Raw genomic sequence first — 22,479 nt, 5'->3', positions numbered from 1 at the left:
TGTAATGAAAGTGTCACTGGAGAAATTTACCTTTAAAAGAATTCTTATACGTGGGCTGTGCATTTGGAGAAAATTAATAAGAAGGAACAAAAATTTGATTTTCCTTGTCCTACATGCAAATATTCTATTGCAAATAAATATGCAAATATGTTTTAGGTGCATCCAAAACCTGAGTCAGGTATAAGAGCATGCAGGTGGCTCTATGTAAATCCCAACTTGTCCATAAACTCTTAGTGGTACATTAGTGCTTGCTGGGCAAGAAAAAGAGTCCTGAAGGCTCAGGTCACATTAGGCATGTATCCTGTAAAACACAAATTCACAAAACTCAGGGGAAAACATGAACTGAAACAAACACTCTGGAATATTAATGGGCATCAAAAATTATGTCTTAGCAATGCCTTTGACAGTGTAGCATTCAATGGATACTTAAGTTGTGATTTTTCTCATACTGCTTTTAAAATGATGCAATTATGTTGGATGATGTCAACTGGCACGAAAAGCAACTATGAGTTTTAGCCAGTAATACTTTTCACTGGCTATACTGAAGTGAAACACAACGACTTGTGAAAAACTGTATGCCCTTTGGGTGGCGCCTACTGCAAAGCATTTATCTTCTTTGCTTACACAGTACAGCTGAGAAAGTCCCCAGCCTGGCACTGGCTGGTTGAGCTCTAGGTCATTGGCTGCTTTGAGTACACCTCAGAGTGGGTGTGACGATGGAGTGCCAGGGAAATCTGGTATGTAAAGAAGGAACAGAGAAAAGAAAATATATGACATCTATTCATAAATGCAGTTTGCATTTGATAAAGGTGAATAATTTGCCTCTTTTCTTTTCTTTCTTTTTTTTTTTTTGATTTTTGAAAAAAAAAATGCATTTCAATAGTTATTACATCTTTTACTTATTAAATGCTGACACTCTGCACATCCATGAATAAAACAAGTGTTTGCCTAATCTCCCAGTTAAAAAGACAAACAAAACATCAGCTTTCTCTTTTTCAGGGTGTCGTGTCATGTTTATATTACCTTAACAGACACTGGTAGGCTTGGTATGAAGAACAGGTTTTAAGGCTTTGAAAGCATAATTACAATTAGAGATCAAGAGCTGGCACACCTGCTCTGGGCTGTATGTGGGCTAGTAGATCTTGGGTTAGATCTGATTTTCACCTGTGATTTTCACCCATAATGACCTGGGGTGGGCGGTGAACGTGGGGTATGAGCACTGTCAGGCTCCTCCCCCCCTCCCTCCCCCCCAAGCCTCCTACTTTTTGTAACACAGAGGATAAATAGATGTCACTGGCATTTATAATACATCATGGTACATGGTGTATTATACTTGCATAAAAGGTGATATGCACTTCCAAGCAGCAGGGATGTGTTAAATTACAATTATATAATAAAGGCTAGCTATAAACTCATTTATTTATCACTTTATAAAATCAATCTTAAAGAAAATAAAACAAAAAATACCAAGAACATAAATAAATGGAGTCCATTATCCAACACAGAAGATTTTATTTACACTTAGACATATGGAACTCAGAAAAAACACTTTGAGCTTTATTTTATTTGTATTGAGTTCTTTAAATCCCTAATAAATGCTTATCCCACATGTGTCTGAACAAATGCAAATAATTAACATTAGCCTTAATAACATCAGTTAAGAATAACTGGAACCAATGCTCTGGACAAAACAACTATAATTATAATTCAAGTGTAGCCTAGGTGCTGAACATAGTTTAAAAATCCAAACTTGCATTTAGATCAATTTGATTATACATAAGAACATTGTACATTTGTATGTATGCAAAATTGGGCCCTGAGACATTTAAAATCATGGCCTGACTTGCTGGATCACTGATGCTAGAGCATCACATAGCACTAAACCACACAAATAGAGCAAACTTTAATGTACTGACAATGGACTTCAAGCCAAAGAAAATTAAGCTGAAATACTGTTGTATCAAAATCAACACGACAGCCACTGTTCTTTGGTGAAAATAGATCACCATTAGATTCCAGCACACATACACACACACACACACACACACAATAGTTTTATTATAATAACTTGGTGTCAGATCTTGAATCACAGCAGAGCTGTGCACATTTATGTTTCAAAAGAGAAGGTGACTTAATACCTTTACTTGTGCTCTTTGTGCTCTTCTTTTTTTTTTTTTCTTTTTTTTTTTTTTTTTTTTGACCAGTCCATAGGACTCTAGGGATGCCTTCAGTTGTGTCAAACTGTCCCCATGTTAATGTGGGAACAGAGCATTACAAATGACACCAGCAATAATGTAGCAAAGAGAAAAAGCCTTTTTTTTTTTTTTTTTTTTTTTCTCTCTCTCTCTTTCCCATCAATTAGCAAGCACAATAAGGAGAAACTAAATATATCAGCTTTCTGAGTGTGATCAGAACTTCCCTTGAGTGTCATGCTTCCCTCACATCTCCCACCCTGGTACTTTAGAGTTCCAAACCATGGCTGGAAAAAGACTAGCAATGTACATAGAACTTCCCTCCAAGAATAGTCTTTGGGGATTTTTGTAATTCGTCGGCTCTAATGTACAATGATAGCTACACAAGGAATATTAAACACTAGGGATTAAGACAACATCCTTTTAGTCTTTGTGGTTTTTCCGTTTCTTTCCAAAGGGTGAAAACAGCTTGCTAAAGATACCTGACCAAAGATTTGATAGTGAATTAAATCTTTCTGGTTTAAAGTCTTTCTGGTTTATAGCACTCTTTCCAAACACCAGGCTGACCTGTGTTTGATTTTTCTTTTTCTCTGCAGCTCTTAAAGGGAAAAAAGCTCCAAGGGGAAGTTTTATGAAATGCTGAACTTTGGCTATTGTTCTGAATTCAGTGAGTCCAAAGAAAGGAGAGACCCCGTGACGTTCAATATCTGTCCAACTGACCCTCATATCTAAGATATGTATTCAGATTAAGTGAAAAAGTAAACCATTTACACAGATGGAAATATCAGCTGCCTGTCTGTGGGCATCAGTAAGGTTAATGCACTTCATTAACCACACAATTGCACATATTTCCTTGTGGCAGATGGCTTATCAGAGAAGAATTGGGGCTACCTGTTTTAATTTATATTCTGTCATAGAAAGTGGAACCCTCTGATGTTTGACCATTATCTTAGTATTTCCTGTGTCCAAAATGTTCTGAAATATTTTCATTCAGTCTTAAGGATTATAACATTCCCTAAGGGAGGCCTTAGGTGAAGTGGAGCTAAGGCAGAGCAGAGGCTGATGTTTGAGCAAGAGCCAGAAAGGGAAGCACACAGGAGGCAATAAAAAGAGCAATGGGGGCTGGGATTTAGTGAGTAACTCAGATTACCAAACAACTGTGAAGTCAAATGTTGATTAGTGCCATCAACATATGAATGACTGTGGTGTGTGTATGGGCCATCTCTTCATAAAATGTATGAACCATATATTTTGGTAAGTTATTTATTAACTTCATGTATTATGGTTAGTAACTTTACATAATAAACTTCACATTCAACACAGTTTGCATCCCTGAATAGAGGACAGAGAGCAGTTCTACTGCAGCAGATTCCATTCCTTGAAGGAACAGAAAGAAACTTTGCAACGAGAGTATCTAGAGTATGGCCTGAGCTCATAGACATTGTCATTCCCAAGCCTGTGCTCCAAGCTAGAACATCAGCAAAGGGTTTTCAATTGTCTTGCAGTTCTCAGAAGAAAAAAAGTAGCAAGTTGCATATATGGCAGAAGGTGGACTAAATTCCAGCTGCATGTCAACTTCAGTCGGTTTGAATGTCTTTTAAAATTTGTAACAAGGTTCATGTAATCAGTTATTTGAAAAAATAATTTCCACAGTGGCCACTCTAGTGATGTCATATGTGTGGGCCTCTGGAAACATCTTATTTGGGTTAGTGAGTTGGTCTTTTCAAAATGGAAAAGCACACTGAATTCCATAGCACGTGGGCTGCCTGTGCATTGAATCATACCTTTTGTCACCAAATTTTAACATGCTGCTTGGCTGAAACTTCAGTTAAACACTGTCTGCATCTGAAGTCTTTTATTACCTGTAGTGAAATAAAATCAGAATTCAGCATGTTATGAGGTAAGTCTTCTTAAAAACATTTTTACTACAGCATGATATTTTCACCATAATATTCACATCTCTGCTTGTTTCCCTTGATGTCATTAATCCACCACTTGGTTATTCTATCCATGACAGGACTGTATTTAGCTTTAGTAGGCTAGCTGTGAACAGGATGTGTTTTGACTAATGTGATTCTGATGCAAGACAGGGAGAAAAAAGTGAGAAAGCCTATCCAACATTCTTATTAAGAAACAGGGCTATGCCATAGAAAAGTGCAGGAAACTGCATCTGAGTAGCCTCTGTCCCAAAGAGTACACTTCTGAAGTGTTCTAACAGTTTTGGATAAAATGTCTGTTTCCAATAAGTCACAGTGATTAAGTTGTATATTTGACCAAAAAAAAAAAAAAAAAAAAAAGTTTTGGTCTTTTGGAAATAGATCCCAGTACCCTCCCTGGTATGTTAAGAGTATCCTGATGGATTAAGTGTTGGGAAGAGAACTTGAAAACAATGGTTATCTAGACGATTTTCAACAGAACTGGCATAATAACTGCTGAACTTTACTAGCACTTGAAAAATAACAACTAAATATGTAATGATTCTGAACTCAAACCTTAAGAAGTTACTACTGAGGACTGAGCCATTAATGTTTACTTACTTATTTTAATTTCTTTGATCTGCATATGAAATAAGAACCCAGGAATGCGAGGAACACCACAGAACCTGTGATGATCAACACCATCTGCAGCAGACTCAGCATCTGGACCCGACCAGAGACTTTTTTTCTGAACATTTCTGCTTTTGCATCCCCAATAACAGCAGACTGAAACAGTACAAGAAAAAAGTCAGTGAACACTAAGCATACAAGACCTCACTCACTGAGTATATTCTTCTCATGTGCACATCATAACATGAGTTTATTCACTCAATTTCAGGATATTAAGACAGAAAAAGTTAAGTCATTTTGTGTGTGTGTATTTTTTTTAACAGTGAAGATTAATAGGCAGAAAGTATACTAACCTCATTTAGCCAAAGAATGGGGAAGACATAAGGTTTTTTAACTTTTGATAAAGCTCTGAAATGAGAAGAAGAAAAAAAAAATTACAGCATGTTACCTTCAGTTTGGTTCATAAAGCCAATATCTACTTAACAATTTTCGATCTGCACTAACAGTTCTGTCTTCTGGAAGTACCTTTTGATAAATTTGGTAGATTTGGATCAAAAAAAAAAAAAAGCCTACAGTTAAGAACAGACATTTCACCAGTCGGGCAGTTATCTCTTTCTGTCTAGTCTTCCATGGAGAGGTAGTCAGAACAAAGAAAGGCTGGACAAGTGTTGAAGAAAGGGTCTGAAAATCTATGTGGTGTTCACCCGTACCCAGCGTGCAGGAGCTGTACGTGTTCGTTTGGTCCAATGGAGATAAGAGAAATAGTGAGATAAACCTTAACCTTTCTCATAAATTCCATCAAGTAACAGGGAACACATAAATTATCTCTCTCATTGGATTTATTGCAGAAAATATATTATTCCTTCTATTTCATCCTTATGCCCTGCATTTGGGTTTTGTAACAATGTTATTTTTAAGAACATGTTGCACTGTAAGCTGCTGTGGGGAAATCAAATACGTGCTAAAATTGTTGGGCAGTGCCTTGCACAAGAAGGCTTGCTCTTTCACTGAAATTAATATTCTCTGGAAATTCATGACTGAAATTTCTGCAAGAGAGAAGTAGAGACTTTAATCAAGTATTTTCATTTGTTCTTTTCCCTTCTCTACTAATGTTCTTTTAGACCAAGAAGACTTCTGAAAAAAGATGTATTTAAAAACAAAATAATGAAACAACACTTACTCAATTTTTTTTGCAGGTTTCACAAGGAGGTTTACTTGAAGCCTTTTGGCAAACTGTAGTGTAAAACCGGTGGTCTAAAACATGAAAAAAAAAAAAAAACACCATTAATTTAAATTTTGAATTGATTGCGTGAGCTTAGAATACAGTCTGTGTAAAAATTATATTTTGATGAATTACATTTTTATGAATGTTGAATGTTTCTAAGAGTCTTCTAAGGGTCTCTTTTTCTCATAGAAGTAATGATTTTATTGTTTTGCCTTATTTACTTTTGCAATTTACAAATTTATACTGAAGGCAACAATAATAGTGAAAACTGTTATACCAGTTATACTTATATGTTCTATATAAAAGCATATTTTAGCTTTTTTCTTTCATTAGAAATTGACTAAAAATTCTGTTTTAACGAGAGGGGTAAGTTTAACCCTTCTGCCCTGCATAGGGCAGAAAACAGACATTTCTTATCAGAACAAAATATCAAAACAAAGGTCAGATTTTATTTTTTTTTGTCTCCTTTTCACCTCGGATTTAGGAAACTTAGGTTTGTATCTCTATTTCAAATGAAACTTGACTTTAGATTTCATTGAAGTTATGTGGCTTCATTTTTAAATTATATGAGAAAAAATATTTTAATGAAAAATCCTGAATTTTGCCATTTCATCTAAATTCAGATACAATAAAATTTTGAAACTTCAGAATTCACCACATACTTCAGAAGACTCCGGCTGACACAGTTAAGATTGTTAATCTGATTCACTGGAACAGAAGTAAATGTAAAATTGAAGGCAAACAAAATCAGAGCTATCATAAATTCGTTCCTTTATTAGCTCTTTTGGACAGAGTTACAAAGACTATATTAGTTCTGTTCTAGAGTCAGGCAAGTGATTGGGCTTTAGACTATTAATAATTTTCTTGGAAATAATCTATATTTATTTACTTTAATTCAATTGAGATAGTAATTATACAAAAAAAACTATGGAAAATTAAAAATAAATAAGATAAAATATAATAAGACATCTCATAGAAAAGAATTTTCAGAAAGTACTTGAAAATGATAGATAAGTTATAGCATACTTCAAAGCTTTGTGAAGTCATCATGCATTCCCAATGAGGAAAAAAATCGAAGTTTATATTCCAACTTTGAAGGTCAGAATAAGAAAAAGTTCTGCTCTAAATTTCCCCTGCTAAAAGCTTAACACCTTGGTGAGCAGATCTTAAAAAGCAAGCATAAAAATATTGCTTCCTCTGCTTATCCCTCTTGTAAAAGACCTACTTTACTGCAATTAAATTTAAACATCGCAAGGTTACTGAATTACTATTTAATTTTATTAAATATTTGGACTTACAGGCTCTACATCTAGAAACGTCTCATGTTCCTTCTCATTTGGGCTCAGGCCTTCAACATCATTCAGTATAGATTCACTTGCATGAAGAAAATGTGGAAGAGAGATATACACGGGTCTTCCTATTTGAAAAAGAAAAAAAAAAAAAAGCATTTAAATCATTAAGCCTTGTTTCAGCGCTCACCTTCTAAACCCATTTTCTATGCAAACATAATTCATAATTTGTTATACAAACACACAAACAATCCTGGAAAAAAAATAATAATAATAATAAAAAAAAGCATTAATAGCTTCCCTCACCTACATAAAATAAAGTGAGAATTTCTGAGATTCTACTGTCTGGAGAATTTGTCTGGTGAAATAAGTTGTATTTACAAACCTTGTTTGTGTCTACACTGTGGAGCTGGGAGTGCATTTTATTGTACTGATGTTAAATTAAGTAACTGGTGTCTCTCAGTCTCTGTGTATGTATATAGCTGTGCAAACACACACAAACACATGCACATATATCGTGGATGTGAATCATCACAAATACAAGGACTGTAACTATTTCTGGCTTTAAACAGTACATATAGAATCCCTCTCCTTTACTTTCTACTTGTGCATTCCTGCAATTTCAGTACACAATCTATAGCATTGTGATTTTCTTCTTCATAGTGACATTCAAAATACAGAAATATTATAGCTCTCATTTGGGGAAATGAGGCTATGGAAAAGGGAAAGCTCTCACAGGCAATCTGTGGAAGAGTTTTCAGACAAACACAAATGCCCTAGATCCTAGAACAACACCTCAGCTACAGAACACGTGCTTTCTCCCCAATCAGATGGCTTCTTTGGCAGTACCATGCCCCTGCTATACCTCCTTTGCAGGCACTAATATCTAGGACTCCAGCTGTTGTGCAGTTCTGGGATATGACCTCCTCTGTACAGAAGCAGTAGTTATCTCCAACTTCAACTGGTGATGCGAACGCTTCACGAGGAACTGCGAAACGATAAAGTGGGATTCCCTTCACATTCTGTTTGCCCTGGAAGACTCCATAGATCGATCTGAATATAAAAGAGGAGAAATATGTTTTAGTCACTTTGGTTGAAAATCTGAATTCATGGCATTATTCCTCAAGGATCCTCTGACTGTCTCTTAAAAGAAAAGTACTTCAGAGAGCCCACACCCAGCAGTTTGTAGGGGCCTTCCCCTGTAACACAGGCAATTCTGTGCTTTCACAAAGGGATGTACAAGCTCAGAGGTGAGCACAGCAAGACACAAAAAGGCAGAAAAAAATACTAATACCAATAAACAATATAAACTAAATGAGTAAACTAATAAGAGGTCTTTTCTACACACTTCTACAGCAACTGCTACTATGAAATGTTTGAAATTTGTTTGACTACTGTAAAGATACTTACCAAAATCAGTGGGTTTGGTTACAGTTTTGCTGACTTGATGATACTGATTTAAGCTTTATGGTGCAAATGACATACTTATTATAAACTTGTTCCATTGTATGTGAATCAGAATACTACTTCAAGCTTTAGAATACCACTTCAAGCTTACCACTTTTTTTTTTTTTTAATTTTATTTATATACATTTTTTATGATACATTATCAACTGATAAAGAAATAAGGTTGGTATGCAGTAATGTAACCAAGGCAGCAACAATTTGTATTGCAGCTGATCAAAAGAAGGATTTGGGGTCTTGCAACATGGTCAGAACCATTTTCTGTTACCTTGTTTCATCTGAGACCTTTGGGAGGTTGTTATTGCCCTTCATTGTTCATTAACTGTGAGAATTACATGGCCTGAGGAATCTCTCAAACTGTGTCCAATTGGTTCAAATTTATTTTTTCTCCACTATGTAGAGTTCCCTTTTCCATAAGTTCTGAAACATTGTCCAGTTTGGGGATACAATTGCTTCACAAGAAAAAGAACTCTAACTTCATGTAAAAACACTGATCTTTGAAAACAAACATTCTGCAAAGCAAATGGTCCACTTTAACCCTAGTTAAAAGGAAGCAGCTGTTTCCAGGCAGCAAAATAAATACTAGGATCGAACCTCCCAAAGTAAATACACTCTGATGCCCTTTAAATCTCTTAATGTTGCTTTCAGTTATCTCACTGGAGAACTCAGGGACACTGCATAACCACAGCAGATGAAGCAGGCTGAAAAGCCATCAGTATGGGATGAATTAAGCAGGTTGGTTTGTTTGTAAATACATCAAAATAAACTATGTAAAAAAAATCCTGTGGGAAAACAATTTTGAGCATCTAGTGGCCGACAGTAAATCCTGTTCTGCATAGATGACATTATGCAGAAATCCCGAAGATGGTCCAGACAGCCCCTGCAGAGGGGTAAACTGCCTGCTAATACCAAATTAGGCAGGTTAGAGGCTGAGTCCTGATCCTATAAATTGTTCAAGACTTTGAACCATTTGGACCTCAGTGTCTGTAACTGGTCATAGCAGTGTCTCTCTCTGTAAAATTAAGCAGTGGTATTCCTAAATTACACACCTGTAACTTGCTTAAATGAAACACACCATAAATAACTTGCTACTTGACACAAATGAAAGTGATAGAATTAAGCTCTGAATCATAAGCACAGCTCACGAATTTACTTGAGTTTAGGTGAAACAGTTGTGAGGAACTGCCTCAGCAACCTAAGCCTCAGCAGAGATACTGCAGCAGCCTACTGAAACAAAAGAGCAGTTGGGAAGCACACGTATGCACAAAAGGATCAACGTACCTGCAAATGTCAGAGGAGAAGAAGCGCAGTACCTGATCCTTCTTAACAAATGGAGGAAATGATGCCCCATCTGTGAATAAAATTAAGAGCTTGAAAGCAATTCCACTTAGAGGATGTACTTTAATTTCTAGCTCAGTGCTTAATACTTTCCTATAAAGCTGTGAACAAGGTAAACACAATGAGTCATTTGTAGGGAAAATATTTACATAAGCTACTGCATAATGACAGGTACTCCATGGATTGATTTTGAAGGCAAGTCAAATAATGGCAGCTTTTTTTTTTTTTTTTTTTTTTTTTTTTTTTTTCCCACAGACATGAATCTATATATCATCAAGCCTATTAAAAACAGCAGATAAAAATACCACTCCTGCTTAATACGAATCCCAATACCTGTTGCCACTATTTCGAGGTTTATGTAGTCTAAAAATTAAAGCTTGCTGGAGATGCATAGTCACCTGGAATTATGGCACCCAGCGCTTATAAGAAATGCAGCTTTAGACTTCAAAACTTATTGAATAAACAGCACATAACTCTTTTTTTTTTTTTTTTTTTTTCACCCAAGATTGCTCAAGTGGAGCTCATAGTAGACAATCAAAAAAGGTCAGAGGAAGAGCACTTTGGTAATGTTTTTCTCCCACTTGCTATGGAAAGAGCAGCTTGCCAGTTCAGATGCATATTTCTGTATTGCATGCAACTAGTGTTAAGTAAGAGGAGTCTCAGCCATTTTTTTAAGCAAGGTGTTGTAACAAACCTTTAACCAGTACATTTGTTACTTTTTGCAACAATTTGCTGTTTAGTTTCTTGTTCAGCAACCCTAACCAAGGAATTGAAAACATCTGTGGTATCTTTGAATCTACTTGGCAAGAGTGAGAAAGCTAAATTACATACTGACACTTGCCCACTGCTGAGGGAAGCACTTTTCCTTAAAGAAAATCCAAGATCCTCCTAGAGACAAACTCTATTTGTAAATCTTGGCAGTCTCAGAGTGTTTGCAAATACGGACTCGTTTCAAGCCCCATACAAGAAAACTGTTTCATCTTCCTGTCTAGTTATTTACTTTTGCTCAGAAAACATGCCGTGCTTTGCTGTAAAAGTTTACAAGATACAAAGGAATTCTCACATTTACTTACAAGACATTTTAAACCTGCTGATTCTCTAAACACATTCCCTCCTTAGCAGTCACATTGAATGCTCATGTAAACTGTGTAATGACCTTTGCTAACAGTTAAATTCTCCCCATTTTCACTGTATTGAAGCGCTTAGTCTAGTTACCTGAGTGTGTTTATTCCATCTGCTGTGGAAGAAGACAAAGAAAAAGCTGACAATAATATATATATATATATGTATATATACATATATATAAAGATTTGGGGCTCCATAAGAAAGAAGGTAAGTCCCAAAGTCCCAGAAACTAAGAAAACATCATTTCTTAATCATTAAAATGACTAATCCTTCCTGATACACAACCTTTTGGAAACTCAGATTCTTGGGAAGTATTTGAAATGCTTCAAAATTACTTGTCATGTTTTTTGTTGTTGTTGTTGTTGTTCTTGTTGTTTTTGTTTGTTTGTTTGTTTTTGTTTTTTAGGAGTATGATCTATGCTAAGGAAAACTACACAGTACAGAGGAAAAAAAAAAAAAAAACAGAGTAAGAAAAAGAAAGAAAATGAAAGTAAGAAGAATGTATGTTACTGGAAGGCAAAGATAATATTCGTCAACTGTTGTACCAAAGATAAGGAATCTTAGTTATACCATGCCATGCAGATATTTAATAAAAACAGACAGGTAGATTGTTTCTTGTCTTCTACATCTTCTATAGCTGAAGTGTGCATATAAGTATATAAAATAGTGTTTTAAATAGTGTATAGTGTTTTAAATAGTGTATAATATATATTAGATATATACGCATGTATATATACATTCATATTTATATAGACATTTAATATGCGGAATACAGAACTCTCAAAGCCCAAGAGGGACTTAACATTCCTTTACAATATCCAGAAATGTGTTGAAGTTTCACAAAGCTTTAATAGGCTCACCTGTGCCGTTAACCAAATCACAGTAACCTTCCCAGTAAGAAAGATTCCTTTAACATAAAAGAAACAAACAAAAAAAAAAAGTCATGCTGCATGAATTATATTGTACTATGTAATCCATTTCACTACCTGTGTTGTTAATCCTCACTGCTCCAGTATAAATATGATTCAATAGCAAAGGCATATGACAGGGATGTTAATTCATATGTTCAGATAAACTATATGATGCAGTAGATTAGGGCAAAAGCGATCTAGCTGTATAAGTATGGAAGACAGAAGTAACTACTTGTATTGAAGAATCAAAAAAAATCTTAAATCCAAGCTCATAACAGAATCACAAATAGCTGAAACAGAGAGGTGGTTTTGCTTAGCCTGGGGCTTGATCTAGCTTTCCTTGAATTGTTGACAACTTTCCATTTAATTATAGCTCTCAGTGAGCCAGGTCTTAAAATGCAAACCTTGAAAATATGATTATTTTTTTCATATATACAATGCTATTATACCTTTTGTTTTTATAACTTTCAATTATTGCTGTTTTGCTTATATCTTCTTTCCCAGTATACACTCTGTAAAGTCCATCATATGTCCCATTATACTGTAATAGACACAAGAAGGAATAACAGTTAGAAGTACTGACCCAAGGTCTTTTTGTCAGATTTTTCTTCCTTGCAGCTGCAGTATTGATTTTATTCACATAATTATAACTGAAATATTGCCTTCTGATTGGTTTCACTTACCGGGTAGAAGACTCCCAAAACTGGGTCCAAGGGGAAGGGGACCTTGTTTAAGAAGGGATCTTTGTATCCCCAGAGTATTTCTTTCACTGTTCTGTTCTGCAGCATGGATGACTTAGAAGCTTTAATCCAAGTGTTTAATAGTAGTTGTATGAAAGCATTTGTATACAGGGCAGGTGCAGCCTACAACAGCAATAAAACTAATGTTTAGCATAAAATTCTGCGTGAGCAGATCAAAAGTACAGACCAACTCCAATAAATCTCTGGCAAAGCTGATAAGTAAGGTTGTTTCCAGACCTTACTCAATGCAAGTCAAATTTATAATTAAAACTACTACAACTCATTAGTGAAACAGTTGCTGAGTATAACATGTATAAAACTAGACAATTTATCTTCACTGTTTCCACAAGTTCACTAATGTCTCTATACTTCAGGTCTCTGTGCATATAACATAGACTGTACAACTTTCATTTTCCTTCTCTGCTATATTCATATCTCACTACTGCAGACTCACTCACATCATAAACATGCAAGTACAAAGATACATGCCTTGTTACCTATCAGCTGTGTTTTAGACTTGCTATTTTGATAAAATTATGCTAACAGCAGTATAATTCTATCCTGCATAAAACCAATGGAGTGATGAATCTCTGTTTAAAGATGAATCTTTAATCAGAAAGAATACATTTCTGCAACTAACATGTTCTTTCCAAATGGTTTTAATTCTACGTAGCAAATGAACTTTTCCTATTTCAATGAAGAATTATGTGGTATTTTACCAGCCATGATTGTAACGAACTTTTCCAGAGGCATAAACACAAAGTCAAGTCCCTAAAGCCACTGATTAGCTTGTGGAAAACTAGAAAAAATGATCTATGTTGGCCCATGTGGTGAGGCAGGGAACAGTAACAATTTTGTGAAGTAAATCTGTGTAATGAAAAAGTACCTCTCAGAGCAAGTGTTCACTCTAGGCTTTTTACTGCAATCTCTGCTTGTCTTCAGTGCAATGGGAATGACAATGGGCGATTCAGAGCTAGCCAGAAAGTCGAAACAACCAAGACAAAGTTGTTCTCTTGTTTGTTCTCTCTCTTTTTTTTTTTTCTTAACCTCTTAGACCATGCATTCCTTTCTGAATTTGAACATAAAGCAAGCAGCAAGCATGGATATGGAAAGATTATGGGATAGAGGAGATGTGGGTTCAATCCCCTCAGGGTTAAGAAAGTGTGAAAAACATCTCTCTTGATTCCCTTGTGAATATTCTGACCACAAGGTTATGATACCAAAGATGGGCTCTTTGGGTAAAGATGGGATGATACTGTCATGTGAGATAAGCACAGCATCTCTGGGTATTTAAACTTATCCAAGTTTTGTTCTGAACATCAAAACGGGGCTTGAATGCTCTGCTCTTACTTCCTCTGACATGACTGCTTCCAGGCAAGAGCCTGTGTTTACATGCATAAAGAGCTACATGGCCCAAAATGTGGCAACTGAGCAAAGTTAGTGAATACCATGAGAAGAATATAATGAGATGAAGGACTCAGGACATTAGTCCGGGGGCAGGGGGAGGGGGGGTGAAAGCTTTGTAAAAGGGAAATTCTAGTCTAAATTAGAACATAGGCAGAATAGATCTGGTCTCAATAAGGCAATCGACCTTCTTTTCATCTTTACACATAGCATCTCTCCACTCTGCAACTAACACCCACTCTCTCTGTCACAGTAGGCCTGATATGCAGACACCACAGTGTTAGTATGGGACATCTGAGGAACGCAACTAGGGCTGAATACAAATATAAAATCTGTAAACATAGGTCAAGGGCAAATACTCAAATCCTATGACAACAGGAAAACATCTGGAGTGAAGTACAGGTGGGGTCTCCTGTGATTTCCTCAGGAGAACTAAAGTCTCAGGAGGACTAGAAAACTCTGGTGACACCATTGCCTTGGGGCAGAGGAGCACCATGGAAGCAGCGCGGCCATGCATACACTGATTTAACACAGTCTCCCTCGCAAAGCAGGACTGAAGATATGAAAAGAGTATGGAAAACCCACATTATACTGGTCATGCTGTACCTCAGTAGAATAGGAATCCATCCACAACCCTTTGATTCATTCCCACACTAAAATTGACTAGAAGGATGCTTTTGATACATCCCATCCAAGCTGATGGCTTTGCTTCCATTGACAAGAACAAGTCAATTTTCATTTACAGTTAAGATTATCCTGGGAGTATAACGAAACCTCAATGTAAATTTAATATGTCTTCAGAATCTGTGTTCTTAATTTTTTGAATATCTCAACCCCTTATTTTTTGAATATCTCAACGTTCAAATGTGCATATTATGGTTTATTTTCTCAACTTACAACAACAGCGAGGTTCAGGCACGTGATGGTATCATTTTCTGTCCCAACAGACATATCAGGTTCAAAACGAGCAGCATTAGGCAACATGTAGGATATTGTGCCATCAGAGTTTTCTGTGATATTTTCTTTGGCTAAATATCGCACCCTTGAAATACAAAATAATAAAACACAGAATATTTTAAAATCTGATTTTCAAGTCAACACATCTGACTGAATTTTTGAGATGTTGATGAACACTTTTGAAGATGAATATTTTAAATTTAAAAATCACTGAAATGGTTCTAAACTTTTCATTTGAATATTTGTAAAAATCTATTTTATGTAAAATATTTTTATTTTCCAAACATTTCCTTGATGCCTAATGCATTTTTTGCTTGATACTAAAAAAGATATTTTTTTTATTTTCATTTTTTTACTTTTAATTGCAATAATAGACCTTTTATCTTTTCGTATTCTGTTATGAATTAGTTTTGTTTCATCACATCGTTTTCTAAGCTTATTCATGATTGCGTGTTCTTAGAAGGGAATGACTCAGGAATGGTTTATAAATGCCCTTAAGATTTGATGTGATAGGCCTGTGTTCTAATAAAAGAGATTAGAGGTTAAATCCATAATGGGAACTACTTTATTAATATTTCACATCCATATAGGGAAATCCCAAGCAGTCTTGGGATAAGCAGTCTTTCAGCACCACTGAGAAACACAAAAGCCCTTCTCCATCGTGCCTGCAAGTGCCTATATTTCTGTTAGGGGATTACTGAGGCACAAATATCTGAGCTGCTACAGTTCTGGCTTTGGCTCAACTCTTTATGTCCCCATCCTCTTGCTGACCCCACTGCGGAGGTGGCATCCAGCAAGTGTTGTATTGCTTAGTTTATTCCATGGGTCTACAAAGTTTATCCCAGTTCCACTTCAGAAGGGATCATCATGCTCTATCAGATCATCCAGCCTGGACATGGGAGGACCAGAAATTTCAGAGCACTTTTCCCCATGGTACAGATGTAACCAGTGCAGGGTGGGACCTACCCCACAAGCAGATGGATCTTGGCTTCTCAAGAGTGGTGTTTGTGCATTCCACTTTAGTTAATGGACTAATGTGTAGAGCACCTATCTAGAAGTTGGGAGGTTTGTTTTCTAAGCCACGTTACTTCTAACTGGAAATGAAAGTCTTAAAGAGTTTCCCACTTCCCGACAGAATCTTGGAGACAATTGCAGTTTCAAGGACAGTTGTTCCACTGTGTAGTAAGCAATGAAACAAATGAAACATTCAAAGGGAAATTGAGAAAGACACTCGGCATTACGGTGATTAAGGTAGACCCAATATCTCTGATTGAGGGATGGTGTTTGGTTTGTTTGTTTGTTTGTTGGTTTTTGTTTGTTTGTTTGTTTGCTTGTTTGTTTGTTTTCCCCAAGAAATGAAGCCATCATTTCTTGCACAGTCTTATCTAGGCTATCTGCAGAGATTTATCCCTGAGAGTATATGCACCATCATGACCAGAGTAAAAAATGCTTGTTTAGTGGGAGTTCACCTTCTGCAATATTTCTCAGCTGCTGAGTTTCCTGACTCCTGCATAACCATCTCCTGTGTCTTCCCACGTACTGTATGAACCAAGATATTCCAATGATAAATTAACAACCTTTTAGGCATTAAGGCACCTGTGGTTTATATACTGCAATACAAAACTACTTGTCAAATATTGCATACATGTCAATGACATTAAGAAAGAAATGTCTTATCATTTTAGGAAAGCAATTTCATAACAAGAGTGCCAGTAGTAACAGCTAGGTACTTTCCTGGACAGGGATGGACTGTTGCATATACGCCTTAGATAATACATTAAAAAAAAATGTTTTTCAGAGGGAAATCTGAGAAAGAAAAAGCTATAGATTAAAAACAATCAACCAAAGCAAAACAAAATAAATAAATGAGCAATAAAACAAAACATATTATTAAAATAAATATGAGTGTTATACTTACATCGGTGATAAGACAATCTCTTGTTTTGGGGGCATCTGGCATATTTTTTTCTAAGTAAAAGGCTGGCAAACACTGAACAGCAACAAATGCAACATGCCTGTCTTTTTATGGTAAACATCTTACTAATGAGCGACGGTTTATCACAAGAACAAATAGATTCACATCTGATTACCCGTTTTAGTATCCCAACATGAAACTCAGTAAGAAATGTTTGTGATTGCAGTTCATAGCTCCAAATATTTAGGCATTTTTGGCAACTCTGACTACAATGGGATTCTGAGCTTTCCAAAACCAATTTAAACAATTTTGACTCAGCAGAACTTTTTCTGGCTTTAACAAAAATTCTGATATGACATGTCACGTATTCAGGAACTATGGTTACCTGTATGTGTAAGGTCCTCTTTGTTCAAGTTTTGGACGTGATCCATTTTCTAACACCTCTGTTGGATTTTGCACATGAAAGATCCAAAACTGTCTGTAAACTGAGCTTCCTGGCACAAGCCAATTATCAAAAGCAATGGTACCATTTGCAATAACAGCTTCCTAAAATAAATAAATAAATAGATAGATAGATAGATAAAAAGTAAAATTAACAATAAAAAGTGACTTTTATTGTTGAGGTATACAGCACAAACTTTTGGCCAAGATTTGAAGGCAGCCTGACATTCCTGTGCAGAAATGGTAGCAACAGCAAAAGTGAGTCCCCTTAAAATAAGCTGTCAGAAAGCTGATATAATTGCTATTGTAGCCAGTAGGAAAATTTTCCTATTGCTGTGGTTGGGCATCTCTGTAATTCCCATTCTCTAAATTTAAGGATTACTTGTAAGAATAAAAACTGTCAATGACTGAATCATACCCAGCTGCTTTTAGAATCCATAAACTAATTTTCATACATTTTCATGCATTTTCTAGTATTTCAGGGGAGGAAATGAGAGCTATCTCTGATCTTTACTTATGCACTAAGTCATTTCACCACCTGAGAAAGTGAATACTGCTCTTGCAGGACTGTTTTTTATCAGAAAATTCTTGTGATCAAGACTGAGACTTTATATGAAATCTCTCTGCTTTTAATAACAGTTATTTAGGAAGGTTTCCCAGGTCAGAGAATGAGGGCAAATAGGAGCAGAAGGAGCAGACAAGACATCATTATAGACTAACCAACAGCTTTGTGTGTGTGGCACTCAGATTTACTATTATAAATGTCTACCTTGGGACTGCACAGTGAAAAGGATAGTCTGAAGTTATATATCCTATATTTTCAGGGGAAAGTCTGCTTTGTTTGGTCTCCATCTGACCTGTTTCTACACAATCTTCACAAATCCTTGGGAGAATAGATTTTTTTTTCCTCCTGATGGTAAAAATTTAGAAAAGATTTTTTAATAAGAAGAAAAATCTAGGCTGCCCAGGTCCAACATATAACATGCTTTTTAGCAGAGTTGTGCAATATTATAGTTAATTTCCATAGCTCAGAGACACAAAAAGCAATAGACTTGAATCTTCCAGACAGTTATGTAGCAAGAAAAAGCATTTTATTTGCAAGATTTGCTAGATTTTCTTTCTAATTTAATTTTCTGCCTCTAGAGTTTGTTTAGCAAGCACAATCCGACAAAGGATAATACCAATTAAGAACTACTGTCATAAAAATGAATAAAATGTCTTAGAGAACTCAGCACAGACAGGATGAAAGCCTATTTGTAAGGTAGAGCAGCAAATGCTGTTGGTGGTAGGCTGAGCTTGCTGTCTGAATATCTGCTATAATTTAAGTGCATTTGTGTGAGAGGGTAAGGAAATTTTCCACAGCAAAAGTTTTATCAGCTTGAGGACTTGCACTCAGACCTGACAGATAAAATTCTCTTCAGTCTTGTTTTGTAAACCTTCAGAGGCAAAGGACTGTCCCAGCTGTGATCCTAAGTAGGACAGGCCATTTCCTTTGTGAAGAGATATTCCATGAATTGGAAATTGCCTTTTGTGCTTTCATAGAGAATTACTCATAGGATCTGGGAGAAGCAGGTTGATATAAACAGTGGAGGTTGGTGAATGTGATACCCATCTAAAAAAGTCAGGGAGGAGGATCTGGAGAATTACAGGCCTGTCAGACTGACATCCATGCCAGGGAAGTTCATGGAGCAGATCTTCTTAATTGCCATCACACGACACGTATGGTACAATCAGATGAGTAAGGGTTTATGAAAGACAGGGCCTGCCTGACTAACCTGATCTTCTTCTATGACAAGGTCACCTGCTTAGTGGTTGAGAAAAAGGCTGTGGATGTTGTTTACTTGGACTTTAGCAAAGCATTTGATACTGTTTCCCACAGCCTTCTCCTAGAGAAACTGACTGCTCATGGCTTGGACGGATGTACTGTTCTGTTTACTGGGTGTATGGCTGGACATCCAAATGATGTGAATGGCTGGATGGCTGGGCCCAAAGAATCGTTGTGAATGGAGTTAAATCTGTTTAATGGCTGGTCACAACTGGTATTCCTCAGAGCTCAGTACTGGGGCCAGTTTTGTTTAATATCTTAACAATGATCTGGATGAAGGGATTGAGTGCATCCCCAGTAAATTTGCGGATGACACCAAGTCGGGTAGGAGTGTTGATCTGCTTGAGAGTAGGAGGGCTATCCAGAGGGATCTGGATAGGCTGGATAGGTTGAGGCCAATCATATAATACTCAACAAGGCTAAATGCTGGGTGCTGCACTTGGGTCATAACAACCCCATGCAGTAGTGTATGCATGAGGAAGACTGTCTGGAAAGCTGCCTGTCAGAAAAGGACTTGGGGGTGCTGGCTGAGAGCCAGCTGAACATAAGCCAGAAGTGTGCCCAGGTAGCCAAGAAAACCAACAGCATCCTGGCTTGTATAACAAATAGTGTGGCCAGCAGGACTAGGGAAGTGGTTGTTCCTGTATTCAACACCTGTAAGACTGCATCTTGAGTACAGTGTTCAGTTTTGGGCCCCTCTCTACAAGAAGGATACTGAGTTGCTCAGGCACGTGCAGAGAAGAGCAAAGAAGCTGATGAAGAGGCTAGAAAACAGGACACATGAGGCATGGCCGAGGGAACTGGGACTGTTTAGTCTGGAGGAAAGGGTGCTGAAGGGACCTTTTAACATCCTACCACTACCTGAAGGGAGGGTGTTTGTCTCTTTTCTCAGGTGACAAGTGATAGGATGTGAGGCAATGATCTCAAGTTGCACCAAGGGAGATTTAGATTGGATAGCAGAAAGAATTTCTTCCTGGAAATTGTATTCAAGCGTTGTAATGGGATGCCAAGGGCAATGGTGAAGTCACAATCCTTAGAGGTATTTAAGAGACATGGAAAAATGCAGGGAAATCTAAGAACATGCAGGACTTTATAACAGCTTTTTAGTGCAACCAGGAATACCCTCTTTTATCAGCTTGGACTGTAGGCTAAATTATGATAATTTTCATGTCCTGTTCCTTACTACACTTTACTGTTCTGTACTATGTACTTTCTTATCAATCGAGAACTAATTTGCTGTCCACCTACAAAGGTGGGGTGACTCTCCCTTATTTTTTATGCAAGAATGATTACTATGTCCCTATTATATGCTTGGGAAATGCCAATGGGAAAGTAGGACCTTGGGCATTGTATGAAGAGTCCCCAGGGACTGAAGAACTAGGGGAAGACAGGTAACAGTGAGTTACCGTGTAGATTTGCAGTCCACCATCTACTCTGTGCTTATGCCTCCCTGGGGGTGAGCTTTGAGGGGACAGCCAGTCTGATCTGACTGTTCTGCAGCTTTGCTGACAAAGGGGAAAGACAGCTACCTCTGCCCTCTGACCTGACCCAACCTCTTTTCCCTTCCTTTGTGCTCTCATTCCTCAGAAAGCTGTTTCTGCTTTATGGACTTTTTTTTTTTTTTTTAATTATTATTATTTTTCAGTGTTACCTTTCTGCCAGTGCTGTGGGTAGGGGGAAGGATCAGATGTGAAGTAGACTTAAAATAAGGGAAGCAGAAGGACAAAAGAGGGAGGGGGAGGAAGGGAGTAAGACCATTTTTGTTGGCAGTCAGCCATTATTGTTATTAACATTTCTCAACAAAGGGGGTAGCATGTATTTCACTGCCATATACTTCAAGAGTTCAAAGAGTGAGTTAAAGTGGAAGAAAATTTAGAGCTATGTCCTTAATCATGTCCTCATCTAATAATACTAATGTCCTCACACTTACAAGTCCTGGGGCTTTGTCTGTCTGATCACTAGTGAGGCCATCCCTAAATACTACTCTGCTCTGTGGCTGCTCACCTTAGTAGCACTGACACATTTTGTGCACTATGATTTTATGAAAGGTAGGGTAATTTGGGAAACTAATAATTTGCAAGTGATAATATGAAAGACTTTAGCTCCCTAGTAATAGAAACATGGATGGTTTGGAAGGGACCTTAAAGATCATCTAGTTTCACCCCCACCCCCACTGAATTAACTGAATTAGTTAAGGAATAGACACATATATATGTGATGATGATTCTGTTATGTATTAGCCTTGCTATTCAAGCTTTGTTGAATCAAAACTTTTAGCCCTTTTAGGTTTCTTGGTCATAACAAATTATGGAAGCCAATCAAGCTTATCGCTGATAATGCTGGAATATGTATGATTGGATCACTAATGTTCTGCTTGGAGCCAGCAGTTGCGGTTGCTTTAGGTTCATTAGTTTAGATAAAAAAGGTGTATATGACTTTCACAAAAACGATTCTAAATTAGAAGTATTTCCTATGCTTCCAGCAGCTGAGAGGAAATAATCTGGCTAATCATACAGAAGAGATATCTAGAGAGACAGATGGCTAAATGTAATAATAACTAAAATTTATAGCTTTATTTATAAAAATAACAGAGACTAACCCTAAGGACTCTACTGAAATAGGACAGCACTTAGGTATTGTGGCAAAATATTTTCTATTATCAACTCATAGGGAATTTAATATATTAAGTGTCTTCTCTTAATCTGCTGAGTTCACACTCTCAGGCAGGCAGCAAAAGTTCTCACAGAAATGGCAATAAAGATTTTTCTGGTAATTGAATCAACTAGAAATGGCTGTGAGTGGTTAGACCTGGAAAAAATAAACTGAATTTTGTCTAGGTTAATAATATTTTGCTTGGGGAGAGAAAGTCAAATAGCAGTAATTGACCATGTAAAAAAATATCTCCTTTCAACAATATTGGATGTAAACTTTCTGATCTGTTGCTTTGCATGGATTTCTCTTTTCGATTATTATTATTATTTTCTTAATATTAGATGATAAGACATGACAATGTGCAAAGGAAGTGTGTAAAGTCAGATATATTTTGATGGTCTCAAAATATTTTTTGTAACGAGCTCTGAAAAGTTCATGCTTCACTCCTTACTGTA

General features: G+C 36.6%; 1 protein-coding gene across 5 annotated transcripts in view; it reads right to left on the bottom strand.

Annotated features, from left to right (window-relative positions):
- Positions 1 to 2,161: 2,161 nt before the first annotated feature.
- CD36 (CD36 molecule (CD36 blood group)) overlaps positions 2,162 to 22,479 on the bottom strand; it is a 36,035-nt gene continuing 15,717 nt past the window's right edge. For all 5 annotated transcript variants that reach the window (XM_068669912.1, XM_068669910.1, XM_068669914.1 and 2 more), the window contains 12 exons: positions 17,492 to 17,652; positions 15,132 to 15,276; positions 12,774 to 12,953; positions 12,540 to 12,631; positions 12,040 to 12,086; positions 9,998 to 10,067; positions 8,118 to 8,305; positions 7,262 to 7,380; positions 5,919 to 5,992; positions 5,092 to 5,146; positions 4,730 to 4,894; positions 2,162 to 4,054 (listed from right to left, as the gene is read on the bottom strand). In XM_068669912.1, coding sequence (XP_068526013.1) covers positions 4,730 to 4,894; positions 5,092 to 5,146; positions 5,919 to 5,992; positions 7,262 to 7,380; positions 8,118 to 8,305; positions 9,998 to 10,067; positions 12,040 to 12,086; positions 12,540 to 12,631; positions 12,774 to 12,953; positions 15,132 to 15,276; positions 17,492 to 17,652 — 1,296 coding nt within the window. In that variant the 3' untranslated portion in view covers positions 2,162 to 4,054. The remainder of the gene's footprint in view (positions 4,055 to 4,729; positions 4,895 to 5,091; positions 5,147 to 5,918; positions 5,993 to 7,261; positions 7,381 to 8,117; positions 8,306 to 9,997; positions 10,068 to 12,039; positions 12,087 to 12,539; positions 12,632 to 12,773; positions 12,954 to 15,131; positions 15,277 to 17,491; positions 17,653 to 22,479) is intronic.

Source organism: Anas acuta, chromosome 1 (genome assembly GCF_963932015.1).
Source record: "Anas acuta chromosome 1, bAnaAcu1.1, whole genome shotgun sequence".
In the NCBI taxonomy this organism is placed as follows: Eukaryota; Metazoa; Chordata; class Aves; order Anseriformes; family Anatidae; genus Anas; species Anas acuta.
Note: the sequence above shows the minus strand (reverse complement) of the source record. Positions and strands in the feature narration are given on the sequence as shown.